At 43.5% G+C, this 18,457-nt stretch overlaps 1 protein-coding gene across 2 annotated transcripts; it reads left to right on the top strand.

Annotated features, from left to right (window-relative positions):
- The first annotated feature begins 1,900 nt into the window (after positions 1-1,900).
- On the top strand, positions 1,901-17,495 carry TXNL4A (thioredoxin like 4A). Of its 2 annotated transcripts, none has more exons than XM_047794167.1 (4): positions 1,901-1,982; positions 2,380-2,548; positions 11,893-11,996; positions 17,101-17,495. In XM_047794167.1, the coding sequence occupies exons 2-4, from the start codon at positions 2,396-2,398 to the stop codon at positions 17,270-17,272; spliced, it is 429 nt and encodes a 142-aa protein (XP_047650123.1). In that variant the 5' UTR covers positions 1,901-1,982; positions 2,380-2,395; the 3' UTR covers positions 17,273-17,495. The 2 variants fall into 2 exon arrangements, with proteins under 2 accessions (XP_047650123.1, XP_047650124.1); XM_047794168.1 differs by lacking the exon at positions 1,901-1,982 and adding an exon at positions 5,949-6,018 and having other exon boundaries at positions 2,426-2,548.
- The last annotated feature ends 962 nt before the right edge of the window (positions 17,496-18,457 follow it).

Below are 18,457 nucleotides of genomic sequence, written 5' to 3'. Positions count from 1 at the left end.
GTCAAAACCTTAAGAAGACATCACTTCACATCCACCAGGATATCACTCTATATAAAAAAAAATGCACACAAAAACAGGAATAGGCCAAGACATGGAGAAATCCAACCCCACCTTGCTGTTGGAAATGCAAAATGGCATATCTAGCCACTTTTGAAAACGGTTTGGCAATTCCTCAAGACATTAAACATAATTACCATGTGATTCAGCCATTCTACTTGCACATACCCAAGAGAAATGAAAACTTAAATCCATACAAAACCTTACACACGAATGTTTATAGCCGCATTACTTATAAAGCACAAAAAGTGGAAACAACCTTAATGTCAATTAACTGATGGATAGGGAGTTCCCTTGTGACTCAGTGGGTTAAAAACCTGATATAGTGTCTGAGAGGATGCAGGTTCAATCCCTGGCCTTGCTCAGTGGGTGAAGGATCCCACCTTGCAGCAAGCTGCAGTATAGATCAGAGATGTGGCTCAAACCCAGTGTTGCCATGGCTGTGGGTAGGCTGGCATCTGCAGTTCTGATTTGACACCTAGCCTGGAAACTTCCACATGCTGCAGGTGCAGCCCTAAAAGAAAAAAAAAAAATTAACTGATGGATAGTTAAATGCAGAACAACAGAACATTAATCAGCAATAAAAAGGAACTAAGTACAGTTGACCTTTTCACAATGACCCTATCCTCAGTCAAAAACCCATGCATAATTTTACAGTTGGTCCTTCAGTTTTCTATCTGCAGATTTAACCAACTGCCATCCTGAAGTACACGTGGTACAACAGAACATTAATCAGCAATAAAAAGGAATTTTATTCCGAACAACAGAACATTAATCAGCAATAAAAAGGAACTAAGTACAGTTGACCTTTCCACAATGACACTATCCTCAGTCAAAAACCCATGCATAATTTTACAGTTGGTCCTTCAGTTTTCTATCTGCAGATTTAACCAACTGCCATCCTGAAGTACACGTGGTACACGTGTGAGTTAGAACCCCTGTTGCTCAAGGGTCAACTGTACTGATTCGGCTACGATATGGGTGAACCTTGACAACACTATGCGAAATGAAAGAAGTCATGAAAGACTACATATTGATGTTTCCACTTACCTGAAATATCTAGGCTGGATCATGGTTGCCAGAAGCCAAAGGGATGGGAGGGAAATGGGACTGCTAAGGAGTACAGGATTAGGGTTGATGAAAATTTCCTATAATCAGATTGGAGTGTTGGTTCCACAACTCTGTGGAAAACCATCTTTTTTTTTTTTTTTGTCTTTTTCCCATTTCTTGGGCCGCTGCCGCCGCATATGGAGGTTCCCAGGCTAGGGGTCGAATCAGAGCTGTAGCCGCCAGCCTACGCCAGAGCCACAGCAACGCAGGATCCGAGCCGCGTCTGCAACCTACACCACAGCTCACGGCAACGCCGGATCGTTAACCCACTGAGCAAGAGCAGGGACCGAACCCGCAACCTCATGGTTCCTAGTCGGATTCGTTAACCACTGTGCCACGACGGGAACTCCTGGAAAACTATCTTATTCTAAATCGGTGAAACCACTTTACAGTGTGTAACACCTCAACAAAGCTTTTTAACAAAAGAAGTATCTGCAGGGATGATGGTAGCAGAATGAAGTGAATGCACCCAAAGCCACTGAACTAGATGTGGCTAAAACAGTAACTTTTATATGTATTATACCACGACCGCCAAAACGATTAACTTGAGGGACTTTGTGTGGGAGTGGACAATACCACACCATCCTCTGTCCGCTCCCACACTGCGGGTCCCGGTGGCGCCCCATGACATGCGATTCAACTTTGTCGTCCCTACTGAAGAGGTAGAAGCCCAGACCCAACCCGACCCGGGCAAAGGCGACGTCAGTGAGCACGCACTCCGTGAGCGCGCACGTACACGCCTGCGCGCGCGCACTCGTCGGAGCGTTCCGGCTCTTGGAGGGACTGCTGCGCGGGAGATCACAGGGAAGGCAGAGGTCGGTGCGGGACCCTCGGTTACTGGGGTGGAGGGGCGGATGTGCGACCCCGGGGGTTCCTTCGCTCTGGGTTCTGGGCCACGGGGCGAGGCGTCCCAGTGTTGGGGTCGGGGCCCGGGGAGGAGGTGGACGCGGGCCTGGCCGTCTTGGCTGCCCCGTGGGGTGAGGCCCCTGTGGGGTGGGCCTCTGTGGGTTGGGCTCCTGTGGGTTAGGGGTCCCTGTGGGTGAGGCCAATGGGGTGGCGTCCCCGTAGGGTAGGGTCCGGGTGGGTGAGGGTCCCCTCCGGTGAGGCCTTCGTGGAGTAGGGTCCCCGTTGGGGAGGTGTCCTCGTGGGTGGGGCCCAGTGGGTGCCCTGCGGTGGAGCTGGGAGGAGCTGGTTTGTGGGTTCCCCCTGCAGACCCGTCGGCCCCGAGATGTCGTACATGCTCCCGCACCTGCACAATGGCTGGCAGGTGGATCAGGCCATCCTCTCGGAAGAAGACCGCGTGGTGGTCATTCGATTTGGACACGACTGGGATCCTACTTGCATGAAGATGGACGAGGTTCTGTACAGCATAGCTGAGAAGGTAACGCAGCCCTGCCCCGCCCCGCGGTGGGTTTGCTCGGTTCGTCGTGTTGGATTACTTTTGTTTGAAGTGCACGCTGTACTCATTCTTCGCCTGCAACACGTTCGTTCACCAAAGACAAGAAGCGAGGTTCACAGACAGTCTTATCCTGGATGTGAGGATGTGCTCCCTGAAATAGGTCAGAATAGTTTGTCTTTTTGTGGGAGGAGTTACCATAGATTTTCAAACTTCTAAAACGTTCATAATCACTCTCCCTAGGTAAGTTAATAATTCCTATTGATAGAGTGTTTTCTAAAGTGCACATCTGTAGTGCCAAGTAAAACACATTTGCAGACTTTATCTTAGCTTAGTTTTTTTTTTTTTTGTACTGTGTTTATCTGTTTTATTTATAAAGCAGAACATTTATTTTACCAGCATGGTAAATTCCATTCTTTTTCTTTGGGTAGGTTTTCCTTTTTTCTTTACCCCACCATGCTCTTTGTAAGTGACTTGGTTTATAGCTTAAAGTGACTCTTTTTTTTTTTTTTTTGCTTTTTAGGGCTGCACCTGCCATATTTTTTTTTAGGGTGCATGTGCAGCATATGGAAGTTCCCAGGCTAGGGGTTGAATCAGAGCTGCAGCTGCTGGCCTACACCACAACCACAGCAACGCAGGATCCCAGCCGCATCTGCAACCTACACCACAGCTCAGGGCAACACTAGAACCTTAACCCTCTGAGCAAGGCCAGGGATAGAACCCACATCCTCATGGATACTAGTAGGATTTGTTTCCACTGAGCCATGACAGGAACTCCGGTTTTTCCTAATTCTTATCGGTAGTACACAGGGTTGTTTGTAGCTTTCGTTTGTTAACAATAAAATGCAATTGTAGGGCACTGTTGAATAACCAGGGTTTAATTCTTTTTCTGGAGTTATCTCATGGGAATTGTTTTTTTGGCCCTGTTGGAAGCATGTTTCTCTGGGCCAGGGATCAAATCCAAGTAACATCACTAACAATGCTGAATTCTTAACCATTAGGTCATCAGGGAACTCCTTCTCAAGGGGATTTTAAGATAACTTTGATTTGGATTTTTGCAATTGTAGCAACAGGGCAAAAGGCAAATATATTATGGCGCTAATAAAATGTTGAACTTACAGTAATTGAGAGGGCATTCATTTTAATGAAGAGTAAAAGTAAGGGAAATGTTGGATGGAATAGGGTGTACTAATACAGGTTCTGTTAAAATAATGACTGAGGAGTAATGATTATGTATAAGGGTATACTTTTGTATTAGGAAAGGAAAAACTGTCTGACCTGCCATCAGTAATTTTCACTACCTCCCATTTGGTAGGAGAGGCAGAGTGACATAAGGGTGGTGGCACTAAGAACATTAGGGACTGTCCTTCTGTGAGTGTTAGTATATAACTTGAAATACTTACCAAAGTGCATCTCAGAGATTCTGATTGTACAGGTCTGGGGTGAAGTCCAGAGATAGCTTATTTTTATTTTTTTTAACTTTTATTTATTTATTTGGCCAGGCTCCTAGCTTGTAGAAGTTCCCAGGCCAGGGATTTAAAGAAGTTCCCCAGGAATTCTTTTTTTTTTCTCTTTGGGTGCATTCACAGCATGTAGAAGTTCCCTGGCCAGGAATCGAACCCTCACCACAGCAACAACCCAAGCCTTTGCACAGATCCCTAACTCTCTGCACCACAAGACAACTCCTTCCCCTGGGAAATCTGATGTGACTTTGAGAATCCCCTTGATGAGGTTAGGATCAGTAGGAGTGCTGTGACCATAGCTGCTCCACCTTCTTCCTTCCCAAGACATTGAGGGAGCATGAGAAGGTGCCTGAGGAAATAGAGGGGGGCAGGGTTCTCACATAGCAGTCTTCCCAGGAGTTCCCATCGTGGCTCAGTGGTAAGGAAGCCAACTAGTATCCATGAGGATGCGGGTTCAATCCCTGGCCTCGCTCCATGGATTAAGATCTGGTGTTGCTTTGAGTTGTGTGGGTTGCAGATGCAGCTCAGATCTGGCATTGCTATGACTGTGATGTAGGCCGGCAGCTCAGATCTGGTGTTGTTATGACCGTGGTGTAGGCTGGCAGCTATAGCTCCGATTGGACCCCTAGCCTGGGAGCTTCCATATGCCTTGGGTGTAGCCCTAAAAAGACAAACAGCAACAATGCAGGGGTCAGAGTTAAGAGTGAGGTGCCGGGGGTCGTTTGTATATGGCAGTGGTCAAGGGCAGGTACTGCAGAGTCCAATGAAGTTGAATGAAGACACTTCCACTAAGTGGTGATGCTGCCTTGTTGACTCTGAAGTAACTTAGGGTGTGTGTGATGGACTCTGCCTTAAAGGTGGCAGGTGAGCACCAGGTGAGGATGATGAGAGATGTGAGGGTTGTTTACTCTTCAAATCTGAGCAAAACTCAGAAGAAACTATTAGCTAGGAGACAAGTTTTGAATCAGTGTGAGTTTTAGGGACTTATACCAGAATTGGTCTTTTCTTTCTTTCTTTCTTTTTTTTTTTTTCTGTCTTTTTGCCTTTTCCAGGACCGCTCCTTCGGCATATGGAGATTCCCAGGCTAGGGGTCCAATCAGAGCTACAGCTGACGGCCTATACCAGAGCCACAGCCAACACGAGATTGGAGCCTCATCTGTGACCTACATCACAGCTCATAGCACCGCCAGATCCTTAACCCACTGAGCGAGGCCAGGGATCGAACCTGAAACCTCATGGTTCCTAGTCGGATTCGTTAACCACTGCGCCACTATGGGAACTCTGGAATTGGTCTTTTCTAATTCCTTTGTATCATTCAGAGACCACATGGCTGTAGTACAGCAGCTATGTGCTTTATGGTATTGAACCTGTTGATAAGAACATTTAATTGAGCTCACTTCAAGTACTTTTCTTTGGTTGGTTGGTTATTTATTTATTTTCTTTCTAGGGCCCCACCTGGAGCACATGGAAGTTCCCAGGCTAGAGGTTAAATTGGAGCTGCAGCTTCCGGCCTACACCATAGCCATAGCAACCCCAGATCTGAGCCAGATCTGCAACCTCCACCACAGCTTGCACCACTAAGTGAGGCCAAGGATTGAACCCACATCCTCATGGATACTAGTTGGGTTCTTAACCCACTGAACCACAACAGGAACTCCTCTTTGGTCTTTTAAAGTTACTCCTTTTCTTTTGCCCAAAACTTGGATTTGTATTTTAATAAACCTTCATACTAGATTATAGTTATTCAAAATGTAAACTTGAAATGCATTATAAGACTATTAATGTTTTATTTTTCTTCTTAATGGCAAAATATGAATTTATAGTTCTGAAAGCCCTTTTGGGGGAAACTCAGGAATTTTTGAAATTTAAGGTTTTAGTATGAAGAACAATTTAACTGTCTATTTAAACATCTCCCTCTGCAGAAATGGCAGATAATGGGGGATCCTCCTCACCTTGTTACGAGCCCTGTTTGGAAACCCCAGCTGTATTAAAGTGAGTAAAAGTTCCAATGTGGAGGCTGGATTGATTATACATTTTTTCCTACAATGTGGTTTGTTGACTTGCTGCTTCGACAGCACCAACTCCTATCTCAGGCTGGATTAGTTTTGAGCTGTACTGAAAACACAGATATGTTAGAGATTTTATAGATGTGTTGAGTTTGATAGAGTGACAGTTAAAATAAAATTTCCTGTTTAGTGGGTGATTTTATGCACAGCTTCACAGAGAGACTATTTTTTGTACTTGGCATTTTGCACAAAAACACGTCACATCTCACTGTTAACCTAAGTCCCATTATGTGTAAGAATAAGTGAGATGTTTCATTTTTGTATGTTTAAAAAGCCCACAGAAATAGAGTTCAAAATATGCAAAACTTCAGTAATATTGTCTCATAGTCATGCATTCTAATAGAATTGTATATAAGGCAGACGTATTCATGGAGCTATTTAGGAATGACTTGAGCATCACATAAAGAAGGTTGAACCAGCAGAAATTTATGCTCAAATGAGGACTCTCATAGGAACCAACATCCAATTAGGGCAAATAGTACTTTGAGAAAATGAAGTTATCATGCAGTTTTTTGATGACTTTGAAATGAACTATCTAAAAATGTAAATTTAGAGTTCCCATTGTGGATCAGTGGAAATGAACCCAACTTGTATCAACGAGGATGTGGGTTCAATCCCTAGCCTTGCTCAGTGGCTTAAGGTTCCAGCATTGCCCTGAGCTGTGGTGTAGCTCACAGACAAGGCTCAGATCGTGAGTTGCTCTGGCTATGACATACACCAGCAGCAATAGCTCCAATTTGACTCCTAGCCTGGGAACTTCCTGTGCCACAGGTGTGCCCCTAAAAAGTAAAAAAATAATATCAAAATATATATGTGTGTGTGTGTGTGTGTGTGTGTGTATATATATATATATATATATATATATATATATATATATATATTTTTTTTTTAGGGCTATACTTGCAGCATATGGAGTGGAGTGTATGCTAGGGGTGGAATTGGAGCTAAGCTGCTGTCCTACGCCACAGCAATGCCAGATATGAGCCATGTCTGCAACCTATACCACAGCTCATGGCAACACCAGATCCTTAACCTACTGAGTGAGGCCAGGGATCAAACCTGCGTTCTCATGGATACTAGTCGGATTCATTTCTGCTGCATCACAATGAGAACTCCTAAATGTAAAAATTGATGGTTCAGAAACACATAATGCTAGGAGTTCCCTTGTAGCACAGCTGGCTAGGGATCCAGGGTTGTCACCACAGCAGCCTGGGTCACTACTGTGGCACAGGTTTGATCCCTGACCTGGGAACTTCTGCGTGTTACAGGCACAGCCAAAAAATGAAAACCACACAGTGCCAGTTGATGGTAAGTTGAGAACATTTTTGACAGTTGAGAATATTTTTTCCAAGTTTTAGGTGGGTTCTTAGCTACTGGAAAAGCTTCAGACACAAGGGTAGAATGGTGGCTGGCCTCACCGATGGCCTCCCGTCTCAGTGATTTGCTGAGTTATGTTAACCTGGAGATGGATTTACTGGCATGCAAGACTCTTGCCGAACTGCATAGTCGCTGACTTGTTGAAGAAACAGCATGCTTTTAAAATGTATGGTAGCAGGTTTGGAAAGAGTATTTATTAATTTAAACAATCCAAAGAACATGCCTATTAGAAACACTTTGATAGTAGGAGGGAGATTTATACCTATGGTTCTTGGTTTTTAACAAAATACTGTTCTACAAACAGGATTATGGCAGAACAGTAGCAAAGTATTATTGTGGACACTGTAGGCTTCTCCAGGTTAGTTTAAAGTTACCATTTAGAAAGATAAGTCTCCATAAATGAGCAAAGAACTTGGGGGGAAAAAAAGGAAATTGCAATAAACTTAAACAGATTAAAATAGTGTACTGTGATTTTTTTTTAGATATATCAAAGGTAAAAGCTTTAACTATTAGGGCAGGGTGAAAGTGTAATGTTCAGATAGGAGTAAAACTGATAGCCTTTTGAGAAGCAACTTGGCATTGAATGAAAACTGTTAAGAGTAGTCATATGTAACCCTACATCTTCAGTAGGCAAGGTTTTATGCTTTGTGATACTTTGCTGTAAATTGATAGCAGAACTGGAAATAACCACAGTCATGTGAAAGGAGGACGTGGTAATGACCATGACTCCTGTATTTGAGCACTTAGGCCAGTCATGATGGTAGGTGGGACACTGACTCCCTATGTGGTCCTTGTCCCAGTTCCCTGAGGCAATTCCCTGAGGCAGGTTGTTTGTCCAGGCTCAGAAATGGAGAATTGGGATTTAGGGTGGAATGCCTTCTTCCACTGGATGGAGTATTATTTAACTGTCAAAAATGATTTTCTAAGAGCTTCGTAACATGGGGAAGCATTGGTTAATGATACCAGCTGAAGAAAAGCAGAATGTATGCAGTTTCCTCACAAGTGAGCGTAAGCATGTGGATCTGGAGGAAGGGAAACATTTACTTTTCATTTTAAAACACTTACATGCTGTTGATTTTACTTGACTGTCATATACTTTTTGTTTTAATCCAATGAATTTTATTACATTTATGGTGGTATAACCATCACAACCTAATTTGTATGCTTTTTAATTGTATAACTTGTTTAAAAAAATACTGGGTTGGAGTTCCTATTCTGGCTCAGTGGCAATGAGCTGGACTATATCCATGAGGATGTGAGTTCAATCCCTGACCTTGCTCAGTGAGTGAAGGATCCAGTGTTGCCTTGAGCTGTGGTGTGGGTCGCAGACACAGCTAGGATCCAGTGTTGCTGTGGCCGTGGTGTAGGCTGGCAGCTGCAGCTCTTATTGCACCCCTAGCATGGGAACTTCCATATGCTGTGGGTGCAGCCCTAAAAGACCAAAAAAAAAAAACCTGGGTTGGAAACAAGGCAATAGTGTCTTCATTCCTTTTTGGTGTTTTCATTTTTTTTTTTTTCTTTTTACTCCATGAACATTTTTAAATGGAGAAAAGATCTTAGACACTTACCTGATTTTGATTTTATATAAAAAACACAAAAGTTTTAGTTAACTGCGGATTCATTAACAGATGTGAAACACTCAGGAGAAATAGTTGAGACTGTGTAAGAGGCATCATGTCAGAATCTGTGCAGCCTCCTTTAGTAGGAGCTTTTCCAGAGAAGAGAAGCTGGGGGTCCACAGAGTCAGAGGAAGGCCAGCGGGTGCAGGGTGGGCGGGCTCACACGTAGCTGCAGTAGCTAGAGAGCCCCTGTCAGCCCCTCCTCTAAGGGAGAAGCAGGACCAGGCCACTGTTAAAGCAGGTGTGAATGAACTCAGGATTTTTCTCCAAAAACACATTTTTAGTGATACTGACGCATTTCTTGAGTTGTGAGATGTGAGCTTATTGCTAAAGTTCATTTGATAAATATTGACTTGTGCTTTCTGTGTGTCAAGCATCCCCTGGCTCTGAGGACAGGTCAGTAAGGATAGCAGATATGGTTCCCAGCCTCCTGAGGTTTCATCTGTAATGTTTGTGGAGGGGAAGAAAAAATTAAGTCCTGTTGTGTCCTTTGTTTTTACTTTGGAATGAGCTGCAGTTTTCTTATTGATCATTGACGGCAAAGCAAAATAAGGCCTTTTTTGATGTCTCACTGTAAAAACCGGCATTTATAGTGTGAAAATTTTATGACATCATCGAGTTGGTATAGTTGAATGTCCTCATACAAGAAATAGATGAGATGTGTTCTAATTGCTTTTAGAGAATGTGATTTCTCATGTCAATTTCTCCTTTAACTTGGTGATTGGGAAGTTCTAGGAACCAGAACCAGTTGGCTAAGAAATTCACCTTTAATCTGAAATGTGTCTGGAGCTTTCAATGAATCTTCATCTTACGCTTTCAGAGACTGTGTGTGTGTATAGGTGTGTGTGTTTGTACTGTGATGTTACTATCTTTTTAATTGTAATATCTTTGTTTTATTTTATGGGAAGAGATAAAATATATCTGCCTAGTGAATTTAGATGTAGACAGCCCTAGAACCAGCAGGGTAACTTTTGCCAGGAAACATTACCCAATCCCTATCCGAGTGGCTGTGGAGGCCATATGAGGTGTGAACGTGTGCTCAGCTCACTGTTCTCCATCTTCTGTGGATATGTTCTCTCCTTTCACCAGGAAAAGTGGGGTAAGGGGGTGGCTGTGAGAGACACCTCTTCTTCCTCTTCCTCAGCATCAAAGTCCGTCAGCGGAAGGAGTGCTCATCAAATGTAAACATCCTTCCCTCCTTTTTCTGCGTGGTGGTGTTTTAAATTTCCGTGGCAAATATTCTTCGTATTCCCCAAAATATAGAGGAAAGCATAGTGAACTCCTCTGTACCTATCGCAATAACCAATATTTTGTCAATCTTATACCATTTAACACCTCAAACATTTTCTATACTGCAAATTTTTTTTTTGTGGAGATTCATGCTCGTAGCATATGGAGGTTCCCATATTAGGGGTCAAATCATCATGAATACTAGTTGGGTTCATTACTGCTGAACCACAGTGGGAACTCCTGGCATAGCCGTTTGATGAACTATGTAGGCATAAAATTTGTGTTTTAGGAGAATATACAGTTTATATAAGAGAATGCGTATAGGTAAAGCAGGATATGAAATAGTGTGATCACTGTACAATCACATTTTGTTAAAACAATATAAACAGGGTTTGTTTTTTTTTTTTTGTCTTTTTGCCTTTTCTAGGGCTGCACCTGCGGCATATGGAGGTTCCCAGGCTAGGGGTCAAATCAGAGCTTTGCCGCCAGCTTACGCCAGAGCCACAGCAACGCGGGATCCGAGCTGCGTCTGCAGCCTACACCACAGCTCACGGCAATGCCAGATCCTTAACCCACTGAGCGAGGCCAGGGATCAAACCTGCAACCTCATGGTTCTTAGTCAGATTCGTTAACCACTGAGCCATGACAGGAACTCCTATAAACAGATTTTTTTTATGTCTATACCAGAAAGAAATGGCAAAGAATATAGTAAAAATATATTCTCAGCAATTAACTCTAGGTGTGGGGGCTAGAGGTAATTTTATTTGTAATTTTCTGGGTTTTCTAAATGTTCTCTGATGAACTCACAATTAAGGAAAAAAGTTGAAGAACATTTGTTACATATAGAATGATTTGGGGTTTAGTCTGTTGATGTGTGCCAGTGTCCAGACCTAAGTAAGAGGGGATGTGTGATTGAATAACAAAGGCATGCTTTAAAGAACTTATTTAATGCATGTAATTAAGTATTTGTAAAGGTTCAGATTGGATGAATTCATATAGGTTATTATTAGATCAACACAAAGAGTATATCAGTGGACATTTTCTTCAGGATTCTCATAACTTACTGTTCTGAATGAGGTGTTAATGGAATTGTTCAGGATCCTGATCATGTTGAATTATCTTCCTTTGTGACAGCTCTACCGGGGAAAAGTATGGGACAGTTAGTTTGAAAATTGTGCTATTATACACAAATTCTTTTTATTTTTATTTTTTTTTAATTTTTGCTATTTCTTTGGGCCGCTCCTGCGGCATATGGAGGTTCCCAGGCTAGGGGTTGAATCGGAGCCATAGCCACTGGCCTACACCAGAGCCACAGCAACGCGGGATCCGAGCCGCATCTGCGACCTACACCACAGCTCACAGCAACACCGGATCGTAACCCACTGAGCAAGGGCAGGGACCGAACCCGCAACCTCATGGTTCCTAGTCGGATTCGTTAACCACTGTGCCACGACGGGAACTCCCTATACACAAATTCTTTTTGTTTTTGTTTTTAAATGTGCTTTTATGGAATAAAAAAATGATTTGTCATTTTACATTTTGTTTTTTTTTCCCCCAACCTCTTTTCCTTTTAGGTTAAAAATTTTGCAGTTATTTATCTTGTGGATATCACAGAAGTACCTGACTTCAACAAAATGTATGAATTATATGATCCGTGTACTGTCATGTTTTTCTTCAGGTATGTTCTCTTAAAGTTGTTATTTAAATTGATTCTCTTAAAGTTGTTATTTAAATTGAATAGATGGTCTGGAAGTTTAATGTAATCAAGATATCTTTAGATTCTTTTCTTTAGGAGGAGGTCAGTTATGCACTCATATCATAATATGGTTTGTGTCACCAGGCAATCAGTGTGATCTTTTAAATAATTTTCAAAGTAGCAATTACAGAGTTAGCATTTACAGTAACACATTACCCTTTTGAAATAACTGCCCAGAAAACTAAATGAAGTGTAATTAAGTGGAAGATGTTCTTATTGACATTTCAGATACCTTTAAGTATAATATGTTGATGAAAAAATGTGTTTAAAATAACTGACTTTTTAAATATGATATCAATGACTTTATTTAGTGTTCTTTTGTGATAGCCAGAAGGAAAACCTTTACTTAATTACTTTGCTTAGAAATACAAGATTATTTTATCAGCTGAAAAATTCTGTTGCTGGAGTTCCCTTTGTGGCCCAGTAGTAATGAACCCAACTGCAAGTTCAGTCCCTGGCCCAACTCAGTGGGTTAAACATCTGGCGTTGCCATGAGCTGTGGTATAGGTCACAGACGTGGCTTGGATCTGGCACTGCTTGTGGCTGCGGCATAGGCCATTGGCTGTAGCTCCAGTTCTATCCCTGACCTCACTGTAGCTCCAGTTCTGTCCCTGGCCTGGGAACTTCCATGTGCTGTGGGTGCAGCCCTAAAAACAAAACAAGACAAAAACTCTTTTGTGGACTCTAATCAGTCAGTTACTGACTCAAGGAATAGAATTTCCCTAATCGCCTTAAATTAATTTGTATCCATGATTTACAAACTTTGCGTGAAAGGAGAACGTAGAGTGGCTACTGGTTAGGTACATGGGTGTCCGATGCAGATGCAAATACGTTTGATTGGGGTTTATAAATTTAAGTAGCATCACAAGTGAAAAAAAATTCTCTTGTGGACATTTAATTTGGAAAGAATCACCATTTCACAGTTTTTACTTGTCAAAATTTCTTACTGTTGGAGTTCCCATTGTGGCTTAGCAGAAATGAATCCGACTAGTTTACATGAGGATGCGGGTTCAATCCCTGGCCTCCCTCAGTGGGTCAGGGATCTGGCATTGCCTTGAGCTGTAGTGTAGGTCACAGATGCAGCTGGAATCCTGTGTTGCTATGGCTATGGTGGTGTACGCCAGCAACTGTAGCTCCAATTCGATCCCTAGCCTGGGAACCTCCATATGTCTAGGGGGTGGCCCTAAAAAGAAAAAAAATTCTTAGTTTATTGTTACTACAAAAGTTAGTAAATAGCAACATAAACATTAGGCCATACTCCAGAGGTAGAGCTTCACAATTAGAGAAGTTCTGGGTAGAGTATATAGGGTGTAGATTAGCTTTCTGTTCTGTTTGACAGTGTGCCCAAACTTGGTGGCTGAAAACAACACCATTTATGAGCCCAAGGTCTGTAGGTCACAGTCCAGGCAGGCTCACTGGGTTCTGTCTTGGGGTCTCAAGGCCATGGTCACAGGCTGGGCTTTTAGCCAGGCAGTCAGTCAGGGGGGAATCTACTTGGCTGAATCCAATTTCCAGTTCTGGGTGGACATGGGAATGAGGTGTCTTTCCACCTGGGCCCCTCTGTGCTCCTAGAGGCCCCTCCAGCTTTGAAGCCCTCAACCAAGAGTTGAGTCATTTTTACACAGTTGCTCTAACTTCCTGTTCTGCTTTCAGAGGGCATACTTGATGGATTAGACTGTATAATTCTGGGGCATCTCATTTTAAAGTCAACTGGTGGGTACTTGTAGGGATACCTGCAGAATTCCCTTTGAAGTGCAGTGTAACTGATCGGAGGCATGACGTCATCTCACAGTCCTGAGGATTAGAGCAGAAATAGCAGAGGTTATTTTAGGATTCTGCCTACTGCAGTCTGCCCTTTGGCTCTCAAAGATTCAGATCCCTCTCGTATGCAAAACTGAGTGTGGATGAGACTTCTCTGGGTGACCCATTAAGCCCAGCTCCTGGACACTCTTTCTCTGTGGCCCCTCCCCAGGATACAGTGTGGGACAGGCATAGGGAACAGTCTGGGTTCACCAGGAGCAGGGCTTTGATGCAGAGCTGGGATCATCCTCTTGGTCCAATGCCTGTCCTTGGGAGGGTTCTCCCCAGTTTTTTCTGCCTTTTTCATGAATGGCATTTGCAGCTGGCTTATTTTTCAGCCTGCTTCCTGCCAGCAGCATGAAGTTGTAGTGCTTCCCCTTGGCCTGAGCAGGTAGAGTCTGTCCTGGGTGCCGGGGGTGCCCTCTGCTTGCTGGTTGCTTCCTGGGAGAAGATCCTGTCCTTTGAACATTCTGACCTTTAGGTCTTTTCCAGGTTTCATTAGGTTATGTGGCTTCTGTGTCAAGAGTTCAGCACCCATTTCTGGATTTCAGCATCTTTTGCTATTTGGAGAGGCTGAGAATTTGTTGTTGTTGTTGACAGTTTTTACAACCAGTTTCTCTCTTCTTTTACTATAAGGCCCAGGAAACCAGGCAGTGCCTTCAAGACTTTACTTCTGTGTTCTCAGCTGTTATCCACATGTATCGCTTACAAGTGTCACAGACATTCTGCCACTGTGTAGCAAAGATCCCTTTCCTCCATTCCCTGGAACATGTCCCTAACTCCTTGCAAGTCCATATTTCTACTAACAGGCTATTTAAGGCAATCCAGGCCTTTTCTGTTATGCTTCTCAAAGTTCTCCAAAAGTCCTCCAGGTGGGAATATGGGTGCCGCCTTAGATCCTGCTTCTCACTGCATGTGGCCAGGACAAGTTCTGATGGGAAAGGGGGTTGCAGAAAGGAGTCAGGTGGTGCTATGCCAGACTGTGTATTTTGCTATTTTAGGATTGATACTGCACTCAGAAGATGAGACAAAATCTTCTACTGTTTCTGCAACCCAGACTTCTAAGACAACTAGTAATAGTACTTTAATTTATTCCCTAAATATATATAGAGTCACACTAGGTTTCATGTCTAGTTCTGGGACTTTGTCAGATGAGACAGGGTTCCTGCTGTCACAGAACTTCATCTGCTGGCAGAGCTGAGTAAATTAGCACTGGGAAACAGGGAGATGGAAGAGAACCCAGTTCCACTCTAGCATGTTGGGCAAGTCTCAGGAGCCCTGCTGGTGGGATTAAGAAGTCACCTTCGTGAGCATAAGCCCACCTGTGACACCAAGGCACCCATTTCACCTTTATGGCCCTGAAGTGTTTTCAGGAACTGAAGACTGGAGACTGAATATCCCATGACTCTTATTCATGGAAGTTCCAAGAGTTTTGGCAACTGTGAGCCAGGAATTATGGATGAAAACCAAATATATATGAGAAATATAGTCATCTGAGTGACCAAATACATGTTTTTCCTATAAATCACAATGTCGCAGCAGGTATTCACAGAGGTACAAATACTTTGAGTAGTGGGAAGTGCTTAAAGCCTGCTGGATGAGTTTGGTCGAGCCCCATGCATCTAGCAGGGGCACAAAGGCAGAACAGCTACCACAATTTGGAAACCTGCAAGGAGGTGGGAGGACTGACAGGTGAGGGTGGGGAGGGGCAGGTGGGTGGGGAGGGAGAGTGGGGCAGGGTCCAGATGCCTGGATTCCTGGACCAGTGTGAGGAGTTGGAATATTGCCTGGAAGGGAATGTTTGCATTAGAAAAGTAACATCAGATTTACTTTTGGAAGCTCACTCTGGCTGAAAGGAGGCCAAACTGCAGTTAGGACAGAGCACGTATACATGGAACAACAGCTGGGAGCCAGACTTACAACCTTGCAGAAACAGAAGTTAAATTATTAAGAATTAGTGCAGCCTGGAGTTCCCTTTGCAGCTCGTCATTAAAGAACCTGATTAGTATCCATGAGGACTCGGGTGCCATCCCTGGCCTTGCTCAGTGGGTTAAGGATCCAGGGTTGCCGTGAGCTGTGGTACAAGTCGAAGATATGGCTCAGATCTCAATATTCTGTGGCTGTAGTGTAGGCTGGCAGCTGCAGCTCCAATTCAACCCCTAGCTTGGGAATTTCATGTGTCCCAGGTGTGGCCCTGAAAAGCAAAAAAAGTTTAAACAAAAAAAGAATTTGTGCAGCTATTACAACAAGGGTTAATATCTTTATTTTTTAAAGGGCCATACAAATTCATTTTAAAAAGCAGCCTTTTGGAGCTCCCGTCGTGGCTCAGTGGTTAACGAACCTGACTAGCATCCATGAGGACTCGGGTTTGATCCCTGGCTTTGCTCAGTGGGTTAAGGATCTGGCATTGCTGTGTGCTGTAGTGTAGGTTGCAGACGTGGCTCAGATCCTGAGTTGCTGTGGCTCTGGCATAGGACAGCGGCTACAGCTCCAATTCGACCCCCTGCTGTTGGTGCGGCCCTAAAAGACTAAATAAATGAATAAATAGCCCCTTAAGGGTTCCCTGGTGGCACAGCAGGTTAAGAATCTGTTGGCATGGGTTTGATCCCTGGCCTGAGAATTTTAACATGCCCCGAGTGCAGCTAGTAAAAATAGCTTCCTGGAAGGTAAGTTTGTGAAGAATCATGGAAATGCAAAATATATTCATTTCGCAATCAGTAGGACTTTTTTAAAAATTAAAAAAAAAAAAAAAATTCTGGCCATTCCTGAGGCACACAGCAGTTCTAAGCCAGAGATTGAACCCAAGTCACAGCAGTGATGACGATCAGTCCTTAACCACTGGACTATCAGGAGCTCCCTTAGTGGGGCTTTAATAACATGTATACTAGGTGCTCACAAGAATGCCATGATGAACTCATACATGGCTTTTTTTCAGATAAATTAGTACAACCCTCTGGAAAACAGTTTGGCTTCCCAAGTGGCTAAAACTGTGTCCTTTGACCTTCAGTTACCCTGTAGCTTATTTGTCCTAAGGAAATACAGAAACAAGTGGAAGGAGCTTTGCATGTTTTGTCAAATAACATTTCGGTTGTTTCCAGTTTCCTAAATCATGGTATATTCTCTGGGTTGTGTTAACTGGTTTTAAGTAGGAAAGGTAAGGCGTGTTTTTCATGGATTCTTTTCCAGAAGATTCTTTATGAGCATTATCCCCCTTTCCCTCTTGCAGGAACAAGCATATCATGATTGACCTGGGTACTGGTAACAACAACAAGATCAACTGGGCCATGGAGGACAAGCAGGAGATGATTGACATAATTGAGACTGTGTACCGTGGGGCCCGGAAAGGCCGTGGTCTGGTTGTATCCCCGAAGGACTACTCCACAAAGTACAGATACTGAGCTCCTAGCTGGTCCTGGTGCACACAGGTGCCATCGAGTCAGTCCCACGTGGACACAGTCTAAACTCTTGAGAGCATCTGAGGAAGTATGTGTGGCTCAAGGAGCTGGAGGGTTTTACAGTGAGGGTGGCGTTGCCTCCACTTTCAGTCTACTTGATCATTGTATTTTTGTATCAGCAAATATCTGTAAATAGCTAAATAAATACAATACATAGCGACAGGAACAGTCACAATTGTTTATTTCTGAGAAAACTTGATGTTTAGGTTAGTGATTTTGGTAATCAGGGATTAACTTGACCTTTGGAGGGAGGTTCAGGCATGAGTCCTGTGGGGCCACTGTGTTTGCACACTTGACAGTGAGAATCTGGCTGTGTTTTCTAGGGCTGCTGTAATCCCAGCCTTCATTGTCACATGCTATTCTCCCCATGCGTGTGTGTGTCCAGATGTCCCCACCACTGAGGGCCACCCCACCCCAACATAGCGTCATCTCAGCTAATCACATCTGCAAAGACGGACATCCTGAGGTCCCAGGATTAGGACATAGGAACGGGGAGAGGCAGAAAAGTACACACTTAAGGAAAAAATTATCTTATTTTTATGGTTATAAAAATGGTGATAAAATAATGATTTTTGGAACCTTTTAAATGTAAAGAGTAAGAGTTGTTTCTTATTCTGCCTAAGATTATGTCGAATGTACTTAAATACACTGTTTCTCTGACTCTTCAGTACATGTACCTAAGCAATTTCTGTATCTATCCCAAGTCTCTCCGAATCTCTTCTCTAGCAGTGTGGTGTTGTTGGTTAGGATCTTCCCGGGCACCTACATCTTGGTGCCCATGACTGAAATGAAAAGAGTCGTAGAATGTGGAGGCTGCACAGGGGCCTGGTGGAGGCACATTTGGAAGCCCTGCCGGGTCTCACAGCCAGGCTCTGGTGCTTACCCAGGACCTCAGGCCAGTGGCCCCAGAGCCCCATTTCCTCCCATGGGAAGGAGATGCCCATGTCTGCTGTCTGACACATGCTGTTCAAAGGTCAGTGGAAACAATGACCTGGTGGGCCTGCGTGGTGTGGAAACAGCCTTGTCAGATTAACACCCTATTGAATGGTGAGGAGTACTAACCAAACAGTGAAGTCAACAAATACAGAAAAAGACACATGCACGTGCAAGTGCACACATGTACTTGCA

This window comes from Phacochoerus africanus, chromosome 8 (assembly GCF_016906955.1).
Source record: "Phacochoerus africanus isolate WHEZ1 chromosome 8, ROS_Pafr_v1, whole genome shotgun sequence".
NCBI classification, from domain to species: domain Eukaryota; kingdom Metazoa; phylum Chordata; class Mammalia; order Artiodactyla; family Suidae; genus Phacochoerus; species Phacochoerus africanus.
This window is presented reverse-complemented; position numbering and strand designations above follow the sequence as displayed.

What these genes read in the sequence shown, in the direction of transcription:
- TXNL4A (XM_047794167.1), top strand. Translation starts at nt 2,396, where the DNA reads ATGTCGTACATGCTCCCGCACCTGCACAATGGCTGGCAGGTGGATCAG. An exon ending in TGTACAGCATAGCTGAGAAG is followed by an intron (nt 2,549 to 11,892) that starts GTAACGCAGCCC and finishes TTTTCCTTTTAG; the next exon opens with GTTAAAAATTTTGCAGTTAT. An exon ending in ACTGTCATGTTTTTCTTCAG is followed by an intron (nt 11,997 to 17,100) that starts GTATGTTCTCTT and finishes TCCCTCTTGCAG; the next exon opens with GAACAAGCATATCATGATTG.